Here is a 21,951-nt window from a genome sequence, read left to right as displayed (position 1 = left end):
AGGCGGCGCAGGCACCGGACAATGGAGACGCCCATATTGCCAACCGCACGACCTTTGGGTAAGTATTAAAAATTGTATTTTATGCTCTCACAGCGGCCTGTGCCTTATATACAGCATGTTAGAATGCTGTGTATAAGAGCCCGGTGGTGGTGGCCGCCACTTATAGGCCAAAAAAAGTGGTTACCGGTTCCCTTTAAGGCTTTTTGTGGGGCCTTACTCCAACTCATGTCTTCGATCAGAGTACAGCAGTTCTGAACATTCACCTGTAGGGGGAGCCGCATGCACTGAAGTTCATTGACCATAATTGAAAGCACTCAGCATCTTTCAGCCACGTGGCACTATAGAAAACCCCTTTCTTAGGCTACATGCTCACGTTGCGTTTTTATCTGCAGAAAATCTGCACATTAAACAGCATGTATTGGCAGGAAAAAAGCAGCTGAAATGCATTTGCACGTTTTTGTTTTTTTTTACATGCTTTTTTTCCATGCTTCTTTTTGTGCATTTTTTAATCATTGTGATTGCAGGAGTTCAGGCGCTGTACCCCCGCGGTCGCCGCCGGGTTACCGGCCGAGGTTACAGTCGAGACCTGGCTCTATCTGCTCAGAGTGGTGCACACGCCACTTTCGGCAGTTTAACCCCCTAAATGATGCAATTAGTGCAATCGCAGCATTCCGGAGGCAAGAAGAGGATTCGCTTACCTCTCCCTGGCGATCGGGTCCCTGTAATTTGATCACGGGGACCTGATGACTGCCATGCTAACCCTGGGTCATCAGCATCACGATCCCGGGTTACTGAGGTAAGGATCGCCTCACAGACCAGGGCATCTACGTCACTAGAGTTCCCTGGAGCAAAGTCCCTCAGTAAAGACTGTGAGGCCTAGGTGCAGGGAACCCCAGTGACGTCAAAAAAGAAATGTGGGTATTACGCATGTGTTTTTTTCCCTGTGTTGTTCACTGATTCCATAAAGTCAATTGGTGAAAAAAGCAGGAAAAAAAATGCAGAAAAAAATTGACATGCTGCATCTTTTTTCAACAACAAAAACTGCAAGGAAAAAGAAGCAGCGTGTGCACAGCAAGTCCCGATTCTCATAGACTTTGCTGGGATGCTTTTTCCTTGCTTTTATTGATTAAAAGAAGCAAGGAAAAGGGCATGAAAAAAGCAATGTGGGCACAAGGCATCAAGCTTTTTGTGGGGCCATGAATTCTATCAGAGTACAGCAGTTGTGCACATTCACCTGTAGGGGGAGCCATACCACGGAAGTTCATTGACCATAATAGAAGGCACCCGGAATCTTTTAGCCATGTGGCTCATTGTGACTACATTATATTACACCCGGCATCTTTTAGCCACGTGGTTCATTGTGACTACATTATATTACACCCGGCATCTTTTAGCCACGTGGTTCATTGTGACTACATTATATTACATTGTAAGGACACATGCATGAAGCCTAATAACTCTTGTACTTTGCCTTTCAGATTTGACCCATCTGCTGCCTTCAGTACACTGTCTGCCAGGATATTGCCATGCAGAATTGTCACCGATTCCACTTCTGGATGCCAGTGATTACAGCACCCATTGCCACCTTAGTTTTATCATTTACCCACCTGTGTACTCCTAGACCCGTCTTTCGGAGAAAAACGGGCACTATCTGTGGTAGTTCACTATTGAGCTGTATTTGCACATTCACAAATCTATCACTAGAAATGTCCGGACTTAGTCATGATCGATTTACAAAATCGGAGTAAATACCGATGTTCCAGCCCTTATGTGGCACTAGAATTAATATTGTGTTTACGGTATGAGACTTTAAGGTCGTTTTCTCCAAATATTCATAGGATCACACACATCAGATTAAAGTCTACAGATCGGATGTGTATGAAGGGTCTACTGACACTCACCCCCCCTCCCCCAAAAGATGATGAAGGATCTCGCGCAGCTAAAATGTAATCTCCTGATCTTTTTATTCTGGGGGAAGATAAGCCACTGCCAGGAGTGTCTGGCAGCGACTTTCTCCCTTCTCCCCGTTGAGAACACACGAGCACTTGGCCGTACTGTGTATGGTGGGGTTGGGGGAGAGCTGTCGGCCAAACGCTCCCTTTCTGTCTTGTGGTTACATGTCCTATTACCTGTGGTTATAACTATATCCATCCACTGGGTGACATCTGATATAGACACCATCAGAGCTCTCTTCGGCTATTGTGACTCTCTTCTCGTTTTTTTTTTTTTCTAGTGACACCGCATTATCAGACTGATGCACGTACTACTTTACAAGCAGGCATATTTTCCAGCCATAACGGTGGTTATTGCCCAGCTTTGGTGGTGCAGTTATAGCCAAGAAGTGGCCACATCCGATCTTAAACAGAGAGCAACTCAAGGACTTGTATTTGATTTTCGCAAAAAGGATTTACTTGTCTTAAAAAGAGAATTGCACATACTGTGGGTGGATGCCCTCCCATATCTTTCACAGGTTGTGAAACATATTAGTGATGGAATCTGCCACATAATTTGACATACTGCGGAATTGAAATCCGCCTCAATGTTCATTTTCTGTTTGAGATTTTTTCCTTAGTGCGTGGATGACTTTCCAAAAAGTCTTTAAAGGGAATCTGTCAACAGGTTTTTGCTACCCCATCTTAGAGCAGCATAATATAGAGACCGAGACCCTGATTCCAGTGATGTGTTACTTACTGAGCTGTTTACTGTCATTTTGATAAAACCACTGTTTTTTTCTGCTGCAGGTCTTAGTTATTAAATCCCCTCCCACAGCACTGATTGGAAGATTTCTGCCCATATACAGTGTACACAGAGAGCTGCAGCTTTCTGCCCATATACAGTGTACACAGAGCTGCAGCTTTCTGCCCATATACAGTGTATACAGAGAGCTGCATCTTTCTGCCGATATACAGTGTACACAGAGCTGCCAATAAGTAGTGTGGGTGGGGCTATACACAGCTCATAAATGTGCTTGACTACCTGGCAGCACACCAAGTAGTCCTCTAGTGATAATCTACGGCTGACTAATCAGTGATTTTATCAAAACTACACTAAGCAACACAGTAAGTTATACAATGCTTGATTCTGAATCTCTGCCCCTATGTTATGCTGCTCTCAGATTAGGTGGCAAAAACGTGGTGACAGATTCCGTTTAAGGCCCCACACACATTAGTTATGTGCCTAATGACAAGCTATCTTTCCCTACTCATACACAGCCGAGCGCTCCGATGTTGTCTGAGGAAGCCACTGACAGCCTTCTCTGGTAGGGATCTTCTGGAAATCAGAAAGGCTCGACCACTGAAATTCAGCAGCCCAAACCCATCTCCTCCCCCAACGTCATCTGTTTGGGACGAGTCATTAGACCCCCATATAAGTTATATTGTTTGCCGATATTGCCGGGTTCAGCTGACTTGAGTCTAATGGGTAGCAGGGCTTCTGTCCACAATGCTGCTATTGTGATCTGCTATGTATCCGACCCAGGTGGGTACGTATAATCATTAGCCCCAGATGGCCCTGTGTCATGCATCTATCTATGGTGGATGCAGACTTTATTCCACCCTTTTCTTAGGTGCAATACTTCCTCTGGTGGTCCTTCACCCCAGGTACTTTTATATTGCTGGGGGCAGAGTTCGCCCCCATTACTGTCCCATTATTTATATGGAGGGTTGAACATATTAGCTATGTAGATTCAATTATATTATACCTATGAACAATTCGAGCTATTATTGACCTTTATCGACCTTTGGTGCTTGACCGGCCTCACTGAGCATCTTGGGAAATGTGGTCCAGCAGTAGCTTGACTCTTCAGGACGGTTTTACACATCTGACATACTGTGTCCGAGTACAGATAATGATGTCCGGGCCAACAATGGGTCTCCTGACTGAACTCTAGGGTCATACTGTTACATTTGGGTCAGTAAATCCTGAGTCTTTCAGGACATCAGGAATGTCAGACGTGTGAAATGAACCTAATAGGAAAAGAATTTAGAGTTGTGTTTTGCACTATGTAAAAAGAGAGAATTCAGTATATACCTGTTCATTGTGTGGTAGATTTAATATGGCGGTTTTCACTAACATAGATTTTGCATAATAATAGATGATTTTTAGTGCAGCTTAGAGAATTATATGACTAAAATCTGTATGAAAATACACATATAAGACCGGGTGTGGGGTGGGAGGGCAGCTATTGAGGTTTTTACTATGGTCTTGTTGCAAATGCTTATTAGATGGCAGTCCAAGCAGGAGACCTTCTTCTATGAGGTCACTATGTGGTAGGCTTTTACCTCGGCCATATTCCCTGTTATTGGCGAAACATTCCTTTGTCTCTTGCCTCATTGGGGGACACAGGACTATGGGACACAGGACCATGGCTGTGTTCCCCAATAAGGCAAGAGCGAAAAGAATATTTTTGTGTACTCACCGTAAAATCTTTCTCAGAGCCTTCATTGGGGGGACACAGGACCGTGGGACACAGGACAATGGCTGTCCCTCCATTGAGGCAAGGAATAAAAGATTTTTGTGTACTCACCGTAAAATCTTTCTCAGAGCCTTCATTGGGGGACACCGGACCATAACTGTACCCCCATTGAGGCAAGGCATAAAATATTTTTGTGTACTGACGATAAAATCTTTCTCAGAGCTTTCATTGGGGGACACAGGACCATCGTACACAGGACCATGGCTGTGTCCCCCAATGAAGGCTCCGAGAATGAGATTTTACAGCGAGTATACAAAAATCTTCTTATTCTTTTCAATGTGATATTTGACAGGTGAAAAAAGTAAAACAATCTATTCTCATTCACCTCAATGCATTAGTTTTAGAAAATATCAGAACCCGTACATAATGGAGTGAAAAGATTGGACAGTGCAGCTTGTATGTATGATGGTAGGTGAGCAGCACTTGTATGCGCGATGGTAGTTGGGCGGCGCTGATTACGTCACGTGTGCACATACCCGCCGTGTCACGTGGTTGATTAGCAGGTGTTGTGCATAAACAATACCTGCTGATTGTGCACGCGCCCGGCTGGTATGTGCACACGTGACGTCATCTGCGCCGCCAACCTCCTGATGTGTAAGTGACCCAGGCTGGACAACCATTGGCGAGAGCTACAGTCACCTTCACTATGAACATTACATATGGAAATCCCTGAATGATACCGAATGGTAATAAAATGGTTTCCAAAAATAAAGTTTAGCCTCGGAAAGCTGATCTTAGACATAACTGCATAAGGGTTTAGATTAGTATAATTCTTTGCCATTTAGATTGCTCTGGGTGGGATGTGATAAGAGACCTTGGGGTCCTTTTACAGTGGCAATTAACACATGGCAATTTACAATATAGCAGGATGATCAGCGCTTATTTGAAGCACCTTGTGCATGGGCCGACAGGCAAAATGTTAATGCAATGGTTCAGATCTCGTTATTGTCGGCAGCACATTTCCTATTTACACCGGGCAATGTGCTGCCAACAACGATGCTTCTTAGGTCCTCAGAAAAGGTGTGATTGGCCAACTAATGAGCGATTGTCAGTTCATCGATGCCATGTTTATTTGGGCCGAAGATCAGAAATAACTTATTTTTGCTTTTTCAGCCAATTATCCACCCGTGTCTTTGTATATTTAAAGAATGTATCTCCTTGGCTAAGGTATGTGATTTCCAGAGCTATCGTATCATAGCAGTGTAATTTATATAGCTATTTATTTGTACTTCTCTTTCTTCCTATAGTAATAGGGAATAGATCCCCATACATTGCTGTAATATACTTGCCGTCAGTGGGGTTGTCTCCTTTTCGGCAGGAGCGCACCGTTTATTGGGCTTCTGCATAGTTAACAGTTCGGACTACAAGCTTTGTCATGCCAGTGGTTCGCATTGCAGTGCTGCTATATGAGGCAGCTTTGTTGTTTCTATAGCATCGGAGGAGCGCAGGACCACTGAATCGGGGCGGATTGTTGGCAAACCGTGCACCAATGATCCACCCAGCTTCAGGACAGCGCTTACAAGCTCTCTAGAAAAGAGCTTCTGAGCACTGACCATGTTTGACCACCACTGCTATACTGCAAAAGTGGCTGGTAACCTAGATGCCGAATAGCAAACCCTAAAATGAAAATTGGTGAGGATTGGTAACAAACAAGTACATTGCAAAGTTACTTCTTTTTTTTTTTTACACGCACGTTGCAAGATTTAGGCTGCTTTCACACCTCCGGTTTTAGCAGTGTGGCTAAATCCGGCTCTAAAACCTATGCAACGGATGCGGCGAAAAAAACGCATCCTTTGCATAAGTTTTTACATGCGTCCGTTTTTTTGCCGGTTGCGGCACGCTACTGAGCATGAGCAGTGCAAAAAAACCGCATGCGGCAGCTGGATGCGGTTTTTGCCGCATCCGGCATCCATAGGCCTGCATTGGAAAAAGCGCCGGATGCGGCGCAATGCGTTTGTTTTTTTTTTTTTTTTGCCGGACCAAAAAACGTGCCAGGCAACATTCCATCCGGCTGCCGAATCGGCTAAATCTGCCGCATCCGGCAAAAACCAGACCGAACGCAAGGCCATGCGGCACAATCCGGCACTAATGAAAGTCTATGCGGAAAAAACGCAACCGGCGGCAAAAAAAAACGGTTGCGTTTTTTCTGCAAAGAGCCGGATTGTGCCGCACAGCAAAAACCGGATGTGTGAAAGCAGCCTAACCCATTAACAAACATGAGAATAACCCTTTAATCAGTTAAGGCTTGTGTCTGTACCACTGAATATATAATTGTGAGTTTCCGACCTGTATTGAAGCAATCAAATGCAAAAAGTCGTCCCTATAAAATAATGCTAGTAAGTGCAGAAATGTGTCCACCATGCAACAGTGTCACATAATTCCTAAATTATGTCTGCGACATATAGAAAAATGTTTGGAAGTTTCTTATTCCCCAGAAACACATCTGAAAATACCAATTTATTAAATATCATGCTGTATAAAGATACTGAACCAGTGGGGACTGTTGAGAGATGTGAACTGAGAAGTAGTCAGCAGAGTTATAGATACAGGGATTCTAAGGGTACATGTCCACGATCACGACCCGCTGTGTCCTGGACGTGGTGGGTCCCGACCTGCGGTCTCACGAGTCTCCTCCGCAGGAGACCGCAGCTGCTTGTGCCCATGATCCAGGCTCAGACAGTTATGGTCTCGTTGTGATCACCCTGCAGAGAACACTCGCGGCTCCGCAGCAATAAATTGACATGCTGCGGCTCGGGAAGCCACACAGCAGGTCAGTTTTCGCTACAGGAAAAACAAGCACAGTGGGCATGGAATTTCTAGAAATCCCATCCACTGTGTTTCTACAGCACAACGCAGCGTTTTGGACTCGGCGAAAACAGTCTACATCCAATACGATGTGAACCCTGATTGTGCTCACGCAGCCTATAGCGAGTGCAGTCCGATCTTCCAATAACATGCTATAGGAAGGAGTTGAGGAGATTGGTACATGTTTTTAGGAAAATATATAGTATAACATGTAACTAAATGATCAAACTCAACTTAGGAGTCCAGTGGGTGGGCCTAACTGTTGGACCACCCACTGGACTCCTAAACACAGAATGGGAAGAGATATAGATCAATATATTACAGGTTAGACCTCAGAAGAGGATCACATCGCAATGCTCTCCGCGGCTCTCCTGACCTGATTGTGGCCGCCTCATTTGCATCTCTCGGGTCAGGAGAGCCGCCGACCAGTCTGGGCATGTTGATGCAATCATCGTCCGTCTCAGCCCCTGCCTTATACTGATTATTTTCAGAAAAAAATCTTCTCTAAATCTCAGTTCATCATGATCTATAATAGTTAAAAACATCGCATGATGTGCGCAATCTTAGCCACACTCCATTTTACAACGCGGGCGTCGGACATTTCCAAAATCTCCACTTGTTTCTGGCTCCTGTGTTACTTTCCTCCTCAGCTTTCGCCAATCTATAATAAGTGTCACTTATATATATAAAATTATGACTCCTAGCCTCCATCTTAAAGCCAAGCTGCCGCAACATTATGCTTTCTTGTGTATAAGGATCTTGGATGTTATGTGATTTTTGTGGGGGGGGGGTTTGTGATTTATTCTATGATTGTCATCTTTCGTATAATTTGTTTATCCACATGCTAATATGAGAATTGACTTTTGTAATTTTATTTGTGATTTATTATGTGTATGTAGGATTATACACAGTGCAGGCGGGCATTTTGTGGCCTCTGTGCAGACACCCAGCCCTTAGCAACCAATCAGATGGCCCGTTTCATTTTGTAAAGCTGGAGTTTGGTTGCTAAGGACGACACCTTCCTTGTAGATTTACTTTCGTTTTTAAACATGAGGCCCGATGACAAAATGTCCGCCGCCCTACATCCTATGTAGGGTGACTGGCAGTGACTTGACTCAGGGACCAATAAAGCACCAGTTGATATGCCATGCAGACTATCGCAGATGTCATTATTATGCAGACCTCTTTTAAAATGGCTAAGAACTTGACAATATGACTAGTGATGAGCGAGCACTAAGATAATCGAGTGCTCGGTAGTGAAAACGAGCAGGTCGGACGCCCAGACGGGCTCGACTCTCGTATCAAGTATAATGGAAGTCAACGGGAAACGCGATCATTTTTTCGGAAGCGTCTTTGCTTCAGTTTCCCATTGACTTCCATTACACTCGTACTACGGTTGAGCCCATCCAAGTGTCCGACCTGCTCGTTTCGAGTATCTTAGTGCTCGCTCATCACTTATGACAATTCCATAAAGATTACATTGCAAACCTATTCATGGAGGATCAGTCATCTCTCCTATACAGTTGGTGATTATCTATTCGCACGTCCCATTCCATCAGCTGCAACAGTGTTCTATGGCGATGGTGTGGGAAGGGGAGTACTGCCTTTTACCTGATGGCATCCACCACTCTTCTAATGATTAGCTGGCCTGGCGCGTCATTACTTGTGTCACGCTGCCACAATGACATTGGCTAATCAAATACGTTGTAAATACTAAAAAGACGAAGAAGGGGGGGCAAATGGTGTCTTATCCGGGGTTACCAAAAGGAGTTTAATGGGTGCACTAACCTGGTGTGGTTGTGTTACAGACACAACCACTTAAACCACATATTAAGGATGGCTGCTGCTGAACCCATGAAGATAGTGATGAAGTAGATGGAAGAAAGGGTTAGACCGCGCTGCCAGAAGATGATCACTGAAGATCGATGGAGATTAAAACATCTGATTTTATTGTTCTACACGTTTTGGAGCTGTATAGCTCCTTCTTCAGGAGAAAAAACCAATAATGTACACTAATGGGTGTACATTATTGATTTTGTTCCCAAAGGAGCTATACAGCTCCGAAACGCGTAGAACAATAAAATCAGATGTTTTAATCTCCATCGATCTTTAGTGATCATGTTTTGGCAGTGTGGATTATCCCTTTCTTCCATCTACTTCATTGGCTAATCAAAAGAAGATGAAGGCCTGCAAGTAAGAGGCCGTACTCCCGCTCTCATTCCAGTGTCTGTAGACCACTGTCAAAATGATTCGCATGAACTCTACACCTGACGCGTATTTTTCAGTCGACTCTCTATATTCTGGGGCATCTTGCAATGTGCAATCCTGTATTATTTCTCCTCAAATGGAATATTGACAACTAGGCGTTACCTTTCCTTTTGTTAAAGCGGGACGTTTCCCTACAAACAATGGTGTTGTTCATTCAGCGCTGAATCTTTCCGACTCTGTAGGAGGCACAGCCAATTCGCATGGGCAGCGCTAACACCTGGTTGTCTACTTGTTCATCCTTTTCCAGGAGATTTAACAGAAGAAAGATGCAAAGTTGCAAGAAATGTTCCTCCAACTTTGCGAATTTAAGAGTAATAAGGCTGCGTGCCCACGATCAGGGTTCACCGCACGTTTCAGCTGTGTCCAAAACGCTGCGTTGTACAGCACAAGCACAATGGATGGGATTTATAGAAATCTTCCCACTGTGCGTGTACGACCTGAAGCGTAAGAGCTGCGGTGCAGCTTCTTGAGCCGCAGCATGTCAATTCTTTGCTGCAGTGGCGCAGGTGTTCTCCACAGAACAGAGAGACCGCAACACACCAAACCCCGATAGTGGGCACAGGCAGCTGCGGTCTCCTGCGGACTAGACTTGTGGCCCCGCAGGTCAGGATCCGCCACGTCCAGGATGCAGCAGGTCCTGATCGTGGGCACATACCCTAAAGGTATTTACTAAAACGGATATTTCAGGAGAGCGTTCCGAAAATGAAAAGTCGACTCACGACGTCATTTACTGGTGTGGTTTTTTTTTTTGTACTTTATGGAAAATGTTGCTTAAACTTCAACCAATAATGAATTGCTTTTCACAAATGCCATGTAAATCGTAGAAATGTTCTGTACCACTTCAGGTCACAGGCTTGTAATCCGGAATGAGAAGGTGAATATGGTGCTTTATAAAAATTATAGAAAGAGGAAATGATTTATGTTATTTTGGATCATTTTAAATAAATCTGAGGAATTTGCACCTTTCGCAGCTTGTTGTCTGGTCATTTCTGTACATAAATGTAATAGTCTTAGTTTTCTGGGTTTGGATAACGCTGTTGTCCATTTTATCTTCTCTCTGTCACAGGACATGTGGCATTCAGAGTAAATACTCCAACTAAAAGGGTGTGCGTTTATTATATTTTTTATTTTAGATGTTTTGGTTTTTTTTATTTGCTTTCCTTTTGCATTTTGGTTTTTCCAAACTACAGTACATTCATCTGTGCTATCCCCCAAAACTGTGAGCATTGATGGCTCTTCTCCGAAACCTTGTCAGTAGATTTTGTGTGAATTCAAGTAAATTTAGCCACATTAATGAGGTTGTTGATAAATGGCCATCTTTGTTTTAGTTCAACCACTGGGACCTGTCAATTATCTCCATTATAATCATATTTTATGTGCAGTGAGATACTACAACTGACATTGGATTACACAATACTCTAGAATATCATGATGAGTTGTACTATTAAATAGTCTGTGAAAATTACTGTTCAAACCAAGCACAGGTGCTCAGTCCATCCTTGGCGTGGTCAAGCAATTCAATAGACCTTCCCACCTACATGTTTTCTACAACCCCTGGCAAAAATTATGGAATCACCTGGCTCTGAGGATGTTCATTCAGTTGTTTACTTTTGTTTATAAAAAACAGATCACAGACCTAGCACAAAACTAAAGTCATTTCAAATGGCAACTTTCTGGCTTTTAGAAACACTAAAAAAAAAATCATGAAAATATAATGTGCTAGCCAGTAACGGTTACTTTTCAAGACCAAACTGGAAAAAAATTATGGAATCGCTCAATTATGAGGAAAAAAATTATGGAATCACCCTGTAAATTTTCATTCCCAAAACTAGCACCTGCATCAAATAAGATCTACTCGTTAGTCTGCATATAAAAAGGAGTGATCACACCTTGGAGATCTGTTGCACCAAGTGGACTGATATGAATCATGGCTCCAACACAAGAGATGTCAATTGAAACAAATTAGAGGATTAGCAAGCTCTTAAAATAGGGTAAATGATCACGCAATGTTGCAAAAGATGTTGGTTGTTCACAGTCAACTGTGTCTAAAATCTGGACCAAATGCAAACATGGGTAGATTGTTAAAGGCAAACATATTCTTAGACCAAGCAAGACATCAAAGCATCAAGACAGGAAAATTAAAGCAATATGTCTCCAAAACAGGAAATGCACAACAAAACAAACGAGGAACGAATGGGAGGAAACTGGAGTCAATGTCTGTGACCCAACTGTAAGAAACCGCCTAAAGGAAATGGGATTTACATACAGAAAAGCTAAACAATAAAAAGACTACCTGATCAGAACATGTACATTTCCAAAGTCACTGATGATATGGGGCTGCATGTCAGGTAAAGGCACTGGGGAGATGACTGTCATTACATCTTCAATAAATGCCCAAGTTTACATTGAAATTTTGGACACTTTTCTTATCCCATCAATTGAAAGGATGTTTGGGGATGATTAAATCATTTATCAAGATGATAATGCATCCTGCCATAGAGCAAAAACTGAAAACATTCCTTGAAAGAAGACATAAGGTCAATGTCATGGCTTGCAAATAGCCCGGATCTCAATCCAATTGAAAATCTTTGGTGGAAGTTGAAGAAAATGGTCCGTGACAAGGCTCCAATTAAAGCTGATCTGGCAACAGCAATCAAAGAAAGTTGGAGCCAGATTGATGAAGAGTACTGTTTGTCACTCATTAAGTCCATGCCTCAGAGACTGCAAGCTGTTGTAAAAGCCAGAGGTGGTGCAACAAAATACTAGTGATGTATTGGAGTGTTCTTTAGTTTGTTTTTCATGATTCCATAATATTTTCCTCATAATTGAGTGATTCCATAACTTTTACCTTCTGTTTGATCTTGAAAAGTAACAGTTACTGGCTAGCACCTTATATTTTCATGATTTTTTTTTTTTAGTGTTTCTTAACCCTAGAACGCATACCTGGGGCCTCGCAGGCCTGCTAGGTCATTTGTTTTCTATGGTAGATTGTTATGCTTGCGCGTTCTAGGGTTAAAGCCAGAACGTTGACATTTGAAATGACTTTTTGTGCCATGTCTATGATCTGCTTTGTTTAATCAAAAGTAAACAACTGAATGAACATCCTCAGAGCCAGGTGATAGCTACAACCCCTGGCAAAAATGATGCAATCTCCACACTTTTTACTTAACTGACAGTTCTGGCTTTACAGGAGGCAGAAGATGATGAATATAGATTAAAACAAGTCAACTCTTGGTTCGGAATATTGCGGATCGGATGGACAGATTGCTGGGGGGCTGGGGAAAACCCAGCAGTAATGGTGCACATTGGTACTAATGACAAAGTTAGAGGGAGGTGGAAGGTCCTTAAATATGATTACAGGGAACTAGGAGAGAAGCTGAAGTCCAGGACCTCCAAGGTGGTTTCATAAATACTGGTGCCACAAGCATCCCTAGAAAGACAGCGGGAGCTTAGGGAGATAAAGGCAGTCAAGGAGTCAAGGCTGGTTTAGGGGGTGCAGGGACATGCAAGGAAAGTAAGATGAGGAGTAAGAAATGTGTTAATGGTATTAAATGTTTTCTAGCAAATGCACAAAGTCTAGTAAACAAAATTAATGAGTTGGAGACTTTTATGTCAACCACGGATTACAATGTGGCATTACGGAAACCTGGCTGGATGAGTCATGACTAGCTGACAAACGTAGAGTGTTATACCACATTCAGAACGGACAGGAAAGACCAAAAAAAGGTGAAGGGGTATGTATATTTATCAAATCTAACTTAAGACCTGTGCTCTATGACGCCATTGGGGGAATCAGCAATAATGCACAGTCAGTACGGGTAAATGTAAATGGGGAGGGGGTAATAATGGAAAGCTGCTAACTGGAGTTTGCTAAAAGCCCCTTAACATAGCTGACCAGGTGGAGGGTGAAATGCTGCAACAAATTGAAACAGCAGCTACTAATAATAATAATAATTGGGTCCTTATTATGGGGGATTTCAACTATCTATTCAGTGGGATGTAGAATGATAGGGTTCTGCGAAAAGTAAGTTCTTATCTACAATTCAAGACAATTACCTCTCCTCTCTGTTGGTAGATAAGACCCCTTTCACACAAGTTTTTTTGCCATCAGTCACAATATGTCACATTTTGAAAAACTGGTCCGGCGACTGATGCCACTGGATCAGTTTTTTTCTCATCGCCTTGTATTAGTGACGGATGGCCTCCCGTTTCATCAGTCATTCGACAGATCCATCGCCGCCCGTCGTTTGGTAGAATGAAACCCAAGGGGTCAGGATCTGTCGTAATGCATCAAATGCCGGAATACGGCGACGGATTCCCATTTTTTTTTCACTGAGCATGCTCCAGTTTATTAGTTAGCCCCCAGCTAGTCGAATCAGTCGAAAAACTGATCTGTTGCATCAGTTTAGCCACAATCTGCGACCGATCCGTCAAGAAAACGCATTGCGACTGATGGCAAAAAACTAATGTGTGAAAGGGGTCTAAACTGACCAGTGGAGATATTTGTTGGATTTGGTCCTGCCAAATAGACTAGATATAATTTCAGATGTACAGATCCAGAAGCACTTGGGCACCAGCGATCATAATATGGTAAGCCTCAAAGTAATATTCAATAGAACATTTGAAAGGGGGAAATGCTAAAACCTGGAATTTTAAGAAAGCTGAGTTCAACAAATTTAAGGGAAGAGTGTAGATTGGTACAATGTCATAGTATCTGGGGATACTGAACATAAATGGGGCAAGTTTAAGGATATACCGTATTTTTCGGACTATAAGACGTACTTTTTCCCCCCAAATGATGGGGGATGTCTTATAGTCTGAATGTAGGGCATGGCTGCTAGGAATGAGGGTGCTGCAGTGGCGCGGGTCATCGGGGGCATGAGCAGGCTGCAGCAGCCCCTACCGTGACCACATGGACCCGCCCATTTCATATGCACGCCAATCCTCCCGCCCATCATCTCTCAGCGCTGAAGCCGGCGCTGACAGGTGGGCGGGATGATGGGCGGGGGATGCGCGCATTCTAAACAGCCGGCCCGCATGATCACCCCTGGCAACTACAGCCTGGAGTGATCATGTGTGGCTATATTCACTGCCCCCCGCACTTCATCATCAGCGCAGAGTGCAGTGAATCAGTATACTCACCGGCGACTATCCCTGCAGCATCGCTTGTTCTCTTGTCTGCCGGCCGTGGCTGTGTGTGGAGACTAGCGGTGCGCACAGCGATGACGTCATCAATGTGCGCACATGTCCACACACAGCTGCGGCCAGCACAGACAGGAGGACGAGCAATGCTGCAGGGTTCGTGGCCGACTCAACACAGGTCAGCGGCGCTGCTGCTGGTACAGACTGGAGGAGGCTGCGTGGAGCAAAGAAAGGTGAGTATGGAGGTTTATTTATTTTCTTTGTCGCTCCATTGGGAGACCCAGACAATTGGGTGTATAGCTATGCCTCCGGAGGCCACACAAAGTATTACACTAAAAGTGTAAAGCCCCTCCCCTTCTGCCTATACACCCCCCGTGCTCCCACGGGCTCCTCAGTTTTCATGCTTTGTGCGAAGGAGGCAGACATCCACGCATAGCTCCACAGCTTAGTCAGCAGCAGCTGCTGACTATGTCGGATGGAAGAAAAGAGGGCTCATAACAGGGCCCCCAGCATGCTCCCTTCTCACCCCACTCTTGTCGGCGGTGTTGTTAAGGTTGAGGTACCCATTGCGGGTACGGAGGCTGGAGCCCACATGCTGTTTTCCTTCCCCATCCCCTTAGGGCTCTGGGTGAAGTGGGATCCTAATCGGTCTCCAGGCACAGGGGACCGTGCTCCATCCACAGCTCCTGGGGACTCTGCTGGATAAGGAGCCGAGTATCGTCAGGGACAAGGCCCTGCTACTTTGAGGTACTCTGTGTCCCCGTAGGGACAGCGCACAGAAACACTCCAGCATTGCTGGGTGTGTTAGTGCGCCGGGGACCGCAGCGCTGACCGCGCTTGTGCCATCACACACTGCAGCGTGGCTGGGTGTGTTAGTGTTACTGGGGACTACCGCGCTGACCGCGCGCTGCCATTTCACACTGCAGCGCGACTGGGAATGTTAGTACGCCGGGGACTACCGCGCCGACCGCGCTCATACGCCGGCCGCGCTTATAACTTTAGTCCTTGGCTTTTGCGGCCTAGTCTCACTTTTTTCCCGCCCCCAGGCCTGCCAGTCAGGGGAAGGGCGGGACGCTGTACAGGACGTCAGCACTGGGGCTGGAACATGCTTTGCATACTCCACCCCCCTCACTGTGCACAGTGGGGCACCAGATTCCCGCACTTTCTAGGGCACGCCCACGGCCCCCTCCTCTCCTCAGGACGCCGGCAGCCATTCCTGTCAGCTCTTCTGACGCTGGAGAGGGGAGACAAGCTCAGGGAGACCCAGGCAGGGATTCTGGTGACCACACAACCGCTTTGAGCGGGCGGTAAGCAGCACCTGAGGTGCTGGCCCCACTAGTGCAGAAGTGTACTTATAGATTATATGATTATAGGCTATACTTTACACTGTATGGTGCACGGTTGATTTTTGGCTATATACCCTCCTGGATTGCTCAGAGGAGACAACAGCATGTCGTCCACAAGAAGCAAGGGTGCCAAAGCACAGGCTTACTATGCTGCCTGCGCCGCATGTACGGCTATACTGCCGGTAGGTTCCACTGACCCTCATTGTGTGCAATGCTCGGCCCCTGTGGCACTTACTCAGCCGGAGCCTCTGCTAAGGGTGGCCCAGGAGGAACCACCTGCTAACACTGTCCAGGTGACAGGGACAGAGTTTGCAGTTTTTACTGAAAGACTTTCTGAGACTATGGCTAAGATATTAGAAGCTTTGCAGTCCAGACCAGTACTTCAGGCCATGGGCACTGGGGAATCATTGCTCCCTGGTCCCCCTCATTCGGAACAACAATGTTCTTCCGGGGTGTCTCATAGATCCCAGGGTGAGGTCTCTGACACGGACCGCAGCCCCAGACCGCCTAAGCGAGCTCGCTGGGAATTTCCCTCGACATCATCACATTGTTCAGGGTCTCAGCGGGAGGACTCTCTGTATGATGAAGCGGAGGTAGCTGATCAGGATTCTGATCCTGAGGCCGCTCTCAACCTTGATACTCCTGATGGGGACGCCATAGTGAATGATCTTATCGCGTCCATCAATCAAATGTTGGATATTTCTCCTTCAGCTCCTCCAGTAGAGGAGTCAGCTTCTCAGCAGGAGAAATTCCGTTTCAGGTTTCCCAAGCGTACAACGAGTATGTTTCTGGACCACTCTGACTTCAGAGAGGCAGTCCAGAAACACCGAGCTTGTCCAGATAAGCGTTTTTCCAAGCGCCTTAAGGATACACGTTATCCCTTCCCCCCTGACGTGGTCAAGGGCTGGACTCAGTGTCCCAAGGTGGATCCTCCAATCTCCAGACTGGCGGCTAGATCCATAGTTGCAGTTGAAGATGGGGCTTCACTCAAGGATGCCACTGACAGACAGATGGAGCTCTGGTTGAAATCCATCTATGAAGCTATCGGCGCGTCTTTTGCTCCAGCATTCGCAGCCGTATGGGCACTCCAAGCTATCTCTGCGGGTCAAGCGCAAATTGACGCACTCACACGTACGTCTGCGCCGCAGGTGGCGTCCATAACCTCTCAAACGTCGGCATTTGCGTCCTACGCTATTAATGCTGTCCTGGACTCTGCGAGCCGTACGGCGGTAGCATCCGCCAATTCGGTGGCAATACGCAGGGCCTTGTGGCTACGGGAATGGAAGGCAGATTCTGCTTCCAAAAAGTGCTTAACCAGTTTGCCATTTTCTGGCGACCGTTTGTTTGGTGAGAGATTGGATGAAATCATCAAACAATCCAAGGGAAAGGAAACATCCTTACCCCAGGCCAAACCAAACACATCCCAACAGAGGAGGGGACAGTCGAGGTTTCGGTCCTTTCGGGGTGCGGGCAGGTCCCAATTCTCCTCGTCCAAAAGGCCCCAGAAGGATCAGAGGAACTCCGATTCATGGCGGTCTAAGTCACGCCCTAAAAAGACCGCCGGAGGTGCCGCTACCAAGGCGGCTTCCTCATGACTTACGGCCTCCTCACACCGCATCCTCGGTCGGTGGCAGGCTCTCCCGCTTTTGCGACACCTGGCTGCCACAGGTAAAAGACCGTTGGGTGAGAGACATTTTGTCTCACGGTTACAAGATAGAGTTCAGCTCTCGTCCTCCGACTCGATTCTTCAGAACATCTCCGCCTCCCGAGCGAGCCGATGCTCTTCTGCAGGCGGTGGGCACTCTGAAGGCAGAAGGAGTGGTGGTCCCGGTTCCTCATCAGCAACAGGGTCACGGTTTTTACTCCAACCTGTTTGTGGTTCCAAAGAAGGACGGATCTTTCCGTCCTGTTCTGGACCTAAAACTGCTCAACAAACACGTAAAGACCAGGCAGTTCCGGATGGAATCCCTCCGCTCCGTCATCGCCTCAATGTCCCAAGGAGATTTCCTTGCATCGATCGATATCAAAGATGCTTATCTCCACGTACCGATTGCTCCAGAGCATCAGCGCTTCCTGCGCTTCGCCATGGGAGACGAACACCTTCAGTTCGCGGCACTGCCGTTCGGCCTGGCGACAGCCCCAAGGGTTTTCACCAAGGTCATGGCTACAGTAGTTGCGGTCCTCCACTCTCAGGGTCACTCGGTGATACCTTACTTAGACGATCTGCTGGTCAAGGCACCCTCTCAAGAGGCATGCCAACACAGCCTCAACGTTACTCTGGAGACTCTCCAGAGTTTCGGGTGGATCATCAATTTTCCAAAGTCAAATCTGACACCGGTCCAATCGCTGACATATCTTGGCATGGAGTTTCATACTCTCTCAGCGATAGTGAAACTTCCGCTGAACAAACAGCGGTCACTGCAGACAGGGTTGCAATCTCTCCTTCAAGGTCAGTCACACCCCTTGAGGCGCCTCATGCACTTCCTGGGGAAGATGGTGGCAGCAATGGAGGCAGTCCCTTTCGCGCAGTTTCACCTGCGTCCTCTTCAATGGGACATCCTACGAAAATGGGACAGGAAGCCGACGTCCCTAGACAGGAACGTCTCCCTCTCTCAGGCAACCAAAGCTTCCCTTCGGTGGTGGCTTCTTCCCACTTCATTATCGAAGGGGAAATCCTTCCTACCCCCATCCTGGGCGGTGGTCACGACGGACGCGAGTCTGTCAGGGTGGGGAGCAGTCTTCCTCCACCACAGGGCTCAGGGTACGTGGACTCATCAAGAGTCCTCACTTCAGATCAATGTTCTGGAGATCAGGGCAGTGTATCTTGCCCTAAAAGCGTTCCAGCAGTGGCTGGAAGGCAAGCAGATCCGAATTCAGTCGGACAACTCCACAGCGGTGGCTTACATCAACCACCAAGGTGGAACACGCAGTCGGCAAGCCTTCCAGGAAGTCCGGCGGATTTTGATGTGGGTGGAAGCCACGGCCTCCACCATCTCCGCAGTTCACATCCCGGGCGTGGAAAACTGGGAAGCAGACTTTCTCAGTCGCCAGGGCATGGACGCAGGGGAATGGTCCCTTCACCCGGATGTGTTTCAGGAGATCTGTTGCCGCTGGGGGATGCCGGACGTCGACCTAATGGCGTCCCGGCACAACAACAAGGTCACGGCATTCATGGCACGATCTCACGATCACAGAGCTCTGGCGGCAGACGCCTTAGTTCAGGATTGGTCGCAGTTTCAACTCCCTTATGTGTTTCCTCCTCTGGCACTGTTGCCCAGAGTGTTACGCAAGATCAGGGCCGACTGCCGCCGCGTCATCCTTGTCGCTCCAGACTGGCCGAGGAGGTCATGGTACCCGGATCTGTGGCATCTCACGGTCGGCCAACCGTGGGCACTACCAGACCGACCAGACTTGCTGTCTCAAGGGCCGTTTTTCCATCTGAATTCTGCGGCCCTCAACCTGACTGTGTGGCCATGGAGTCCTGGATCTTAGCGTCTTCAGGATTATCTCAAGAGGTCATTGCCACTATGAGACAGGCTAGGAAACCAACGTCCGCCAAGATCTACCACAGGACGTGGAAAATATTCCTGTCGTGGTGCTCTGCTCAGGGTTTTTCTCCCTGGCCATTTGCCTTGCCCACTTTTCTGTCCTTTCTTCAATCCGGATTGGAAAAGGGTTTGTCGCTCGGCTCCCTTAAGGGACAAGTCTCTGCGCTCTCTGTGTTTTTTCAGAAGCGCCTGGCCTGACTTCCACAGGTACGCACATTCCTGCAAGGGGTTTGTCACATCGTCCCTCCTTACAAGCGTCCGTTAGAACCCTGGGATCTGAACAGGGTGCTGATGGTTCTTCAGAAACCACCGTTCGAGCCAATGAGGGATATTTCTCTCGCACGCCTTTCGCAGAAAGTGGTTTTCCTAGTAGCAGTCACTTCACTTCGGAGAGTGTCTGAGCTAGCAGCGTTGTCTTGCAAAGCTCCTTTCCTGGTGTTTCACCAGGACAAGGTAGTTCTGCGTCCGGTTCCGGAATTCCTCCCTAAGGTGGTATCCCCCTTTCATCTCAATCAGGATATCTCCTTACCTTCTTTTTGCCCTCATCCAGTTCACCAGTGTGAAAAGGATTTGCACTTGTTAGATCTGGTGAGAGCACTCAGAGTCTACATTTCTCGTACGGCGCCCCTGCGCCGCTCGGATGCACTCTTTGTCCTTGTCGCTGGCCAGCGTAAAGGGACACAAGCTTCCAAATCAACCCTGGCTCGGTGGATCAAGGAACCAATTCTCGAAGCTTATCGTTCCTCGGGGCTTCCGGTTCCCTCAGGGCTGAAAGCCCATTCTACCAGGGCCGTGGGAGCGTCCTGGGCCTTGCGACACCAGGCTACGGCTCAGCAGGTGTGTCAGGCAGCTACCTGGTCGAGCCTGCACACTTTCACGAAACACTATCAGGTGCATACCTATGCTTCGGCAGATGCCAGCCTAGGTAGGCAAGTCCTTCAGGCGGCGGTTGCCCACCTGTAGGACGGAGCCGTTACGGCTGTATTATGAGGTATTATTTACCCACCCAGGGACTGCTTTTGGACGTCCCAATTGTCTGGGTCTCCCAATGGAGCGACAAAGAAGAAGGGAATTTTGTTTACTTACCGTAAATTCCTTTTCTTCTAGCTCCAATTGGGAGACCCAGCTCCCGCCCCTGTTTTTTTGTGTACACATGTTGTTCATGTTGAATGGTTTCAGTTCTCCGATATTCCTTCGGATTGAATTTACTTTAAACCAGTTTATAATTTTTTCCTCCTTCTTGCTTTTGCACCAAAACTGAGGAGCCCGTGGGAGCACGGGGGGTGTATAGGCAGAAGGGGAGGGGCTTTACACTTTTAGTGTAATACTTTGTGTGGCCTCCGGAGGCATAGCTATACACCCAATTGGCTGGGTCTCCCAATTGGAGCTAGAAGAAAAGGAATTTACGGTAAGTAAACAAAATTCCCTTCTTTGTGTGCCACAGGGTGTGGCCATACACCAGGATGGGGACTACGAGCAGGATGCGGCCATACACCATGGACTATGACAAGAACAAGGGGGCATTCTTTTCGATTGGAGGAAAGAAAATTCCTACATCAGCATAGAAGAGGGTTCTTCACGGTAAGAGCAGTGAGGCTCTGGAACTCTCTTCCTGAGGAAGTGGTGATGGCCAACTCACTGAATGAATTTAAGAGAGGAATGGATGCATTTCTTGTTAGCAAAAGTATAGAAGGTTATAAATAGCATAATCTTACAGGTAGATAGAAGAGCGACCAAGATTATTAGAGGAATGGGTGGGCTGCAATACCAAGACAGGTTATTAAACTTGGGGTTAGTTAGTTAGGAAAAACAAAGGCTTAGGGGGATCTAATCACAATGTATAAATATATGAGGGGACAGTACAGAGACCTTTCCAAAGATCTCTTTACACCTAGGCCTGCGACTGGAACACGGGGGCATCCGCTACGTCTTGAGGAAAGAATGTTTAATCATAATCACAGATGAGGACTCTTTACTGTACGAGCAGTGAGACTATGGAGCTCTCTGCCGTATGATGTTGTATTGAGGGATTCACAAGTAAAATTTAAGCAGAGCCTGATCGCATTAATTGAAAAATATAATATTACCAGTTATGTATATTGGATTTTATGACAGGGTATTGATCCAGGGAACTAGTCTGATTGCCGTATGTGGAGTCAGGAAGGAATTTTTTTCCCCATTGGAGCTTATTTGACACATTGGGGTTTTTTTGCCTTCCTCTGGATCAACATGTTAGGCTACGGGTTGAACTAGATGGACTTAGAGTCTCCCTTCAACCTTAAAAACTATGAAACTATGAAACTATGAAACCATGATGGGGTATATAGCAGGATACGGCCATATGCCAGGATGGGTTATATAGCAGGAT

The 21,951-nt window shown here is 46.5% G+C and overlaps 1 protein-coding gene across 1 annotated transcript in view; it reads left to right on the top strand.

Annotated features, from left to right (window-relative positions):
* LOC142304160 (uncharacterized) overlaps nt 1-10,513 on the top strand; it is a 41,555-nt gene extending 31,042 nt beyond the window's left edge. The window contains exon 4 of the mRNA XM_075346254.1: nt 1,479-10,513. Coding sequence (XP_075202369.1) covers nt 1,479-1,484 — 6 coding nt within the window. The 3' untranslated portion in view covers nt 1,485-10,513. The remainder of the gene's footprint in view (nt 1-1,478) is intronic.
* The last annotated feature ends 11,438 nt before the right edge of the window (nt 10,514-21,951 follow it).

This window comes from Anomaloglossus baeobatrachus, chromosome 4 (genome assembly GCF_048569485.1).
Source record: "Anomaloglossus baeobatrachus isolate aAnoBae1 chromosome 4, aAnoBae1.hap1, whole genome shotgun sequence".
In the NCBI taxonomy this organism is placed as follows: domain Eukaryota; kingdom Metazoa; phylum Chordata; class Amphibia; order Anura; family Aromobatidae; genus Anomaloglossus; species Anomaloglossus baeobatrachus.
The sequence above is the reverse complement of the archived record's forward strand: the minus strand, read 5'-3'. Positions and strand labels throughout refer to the sequence as shown.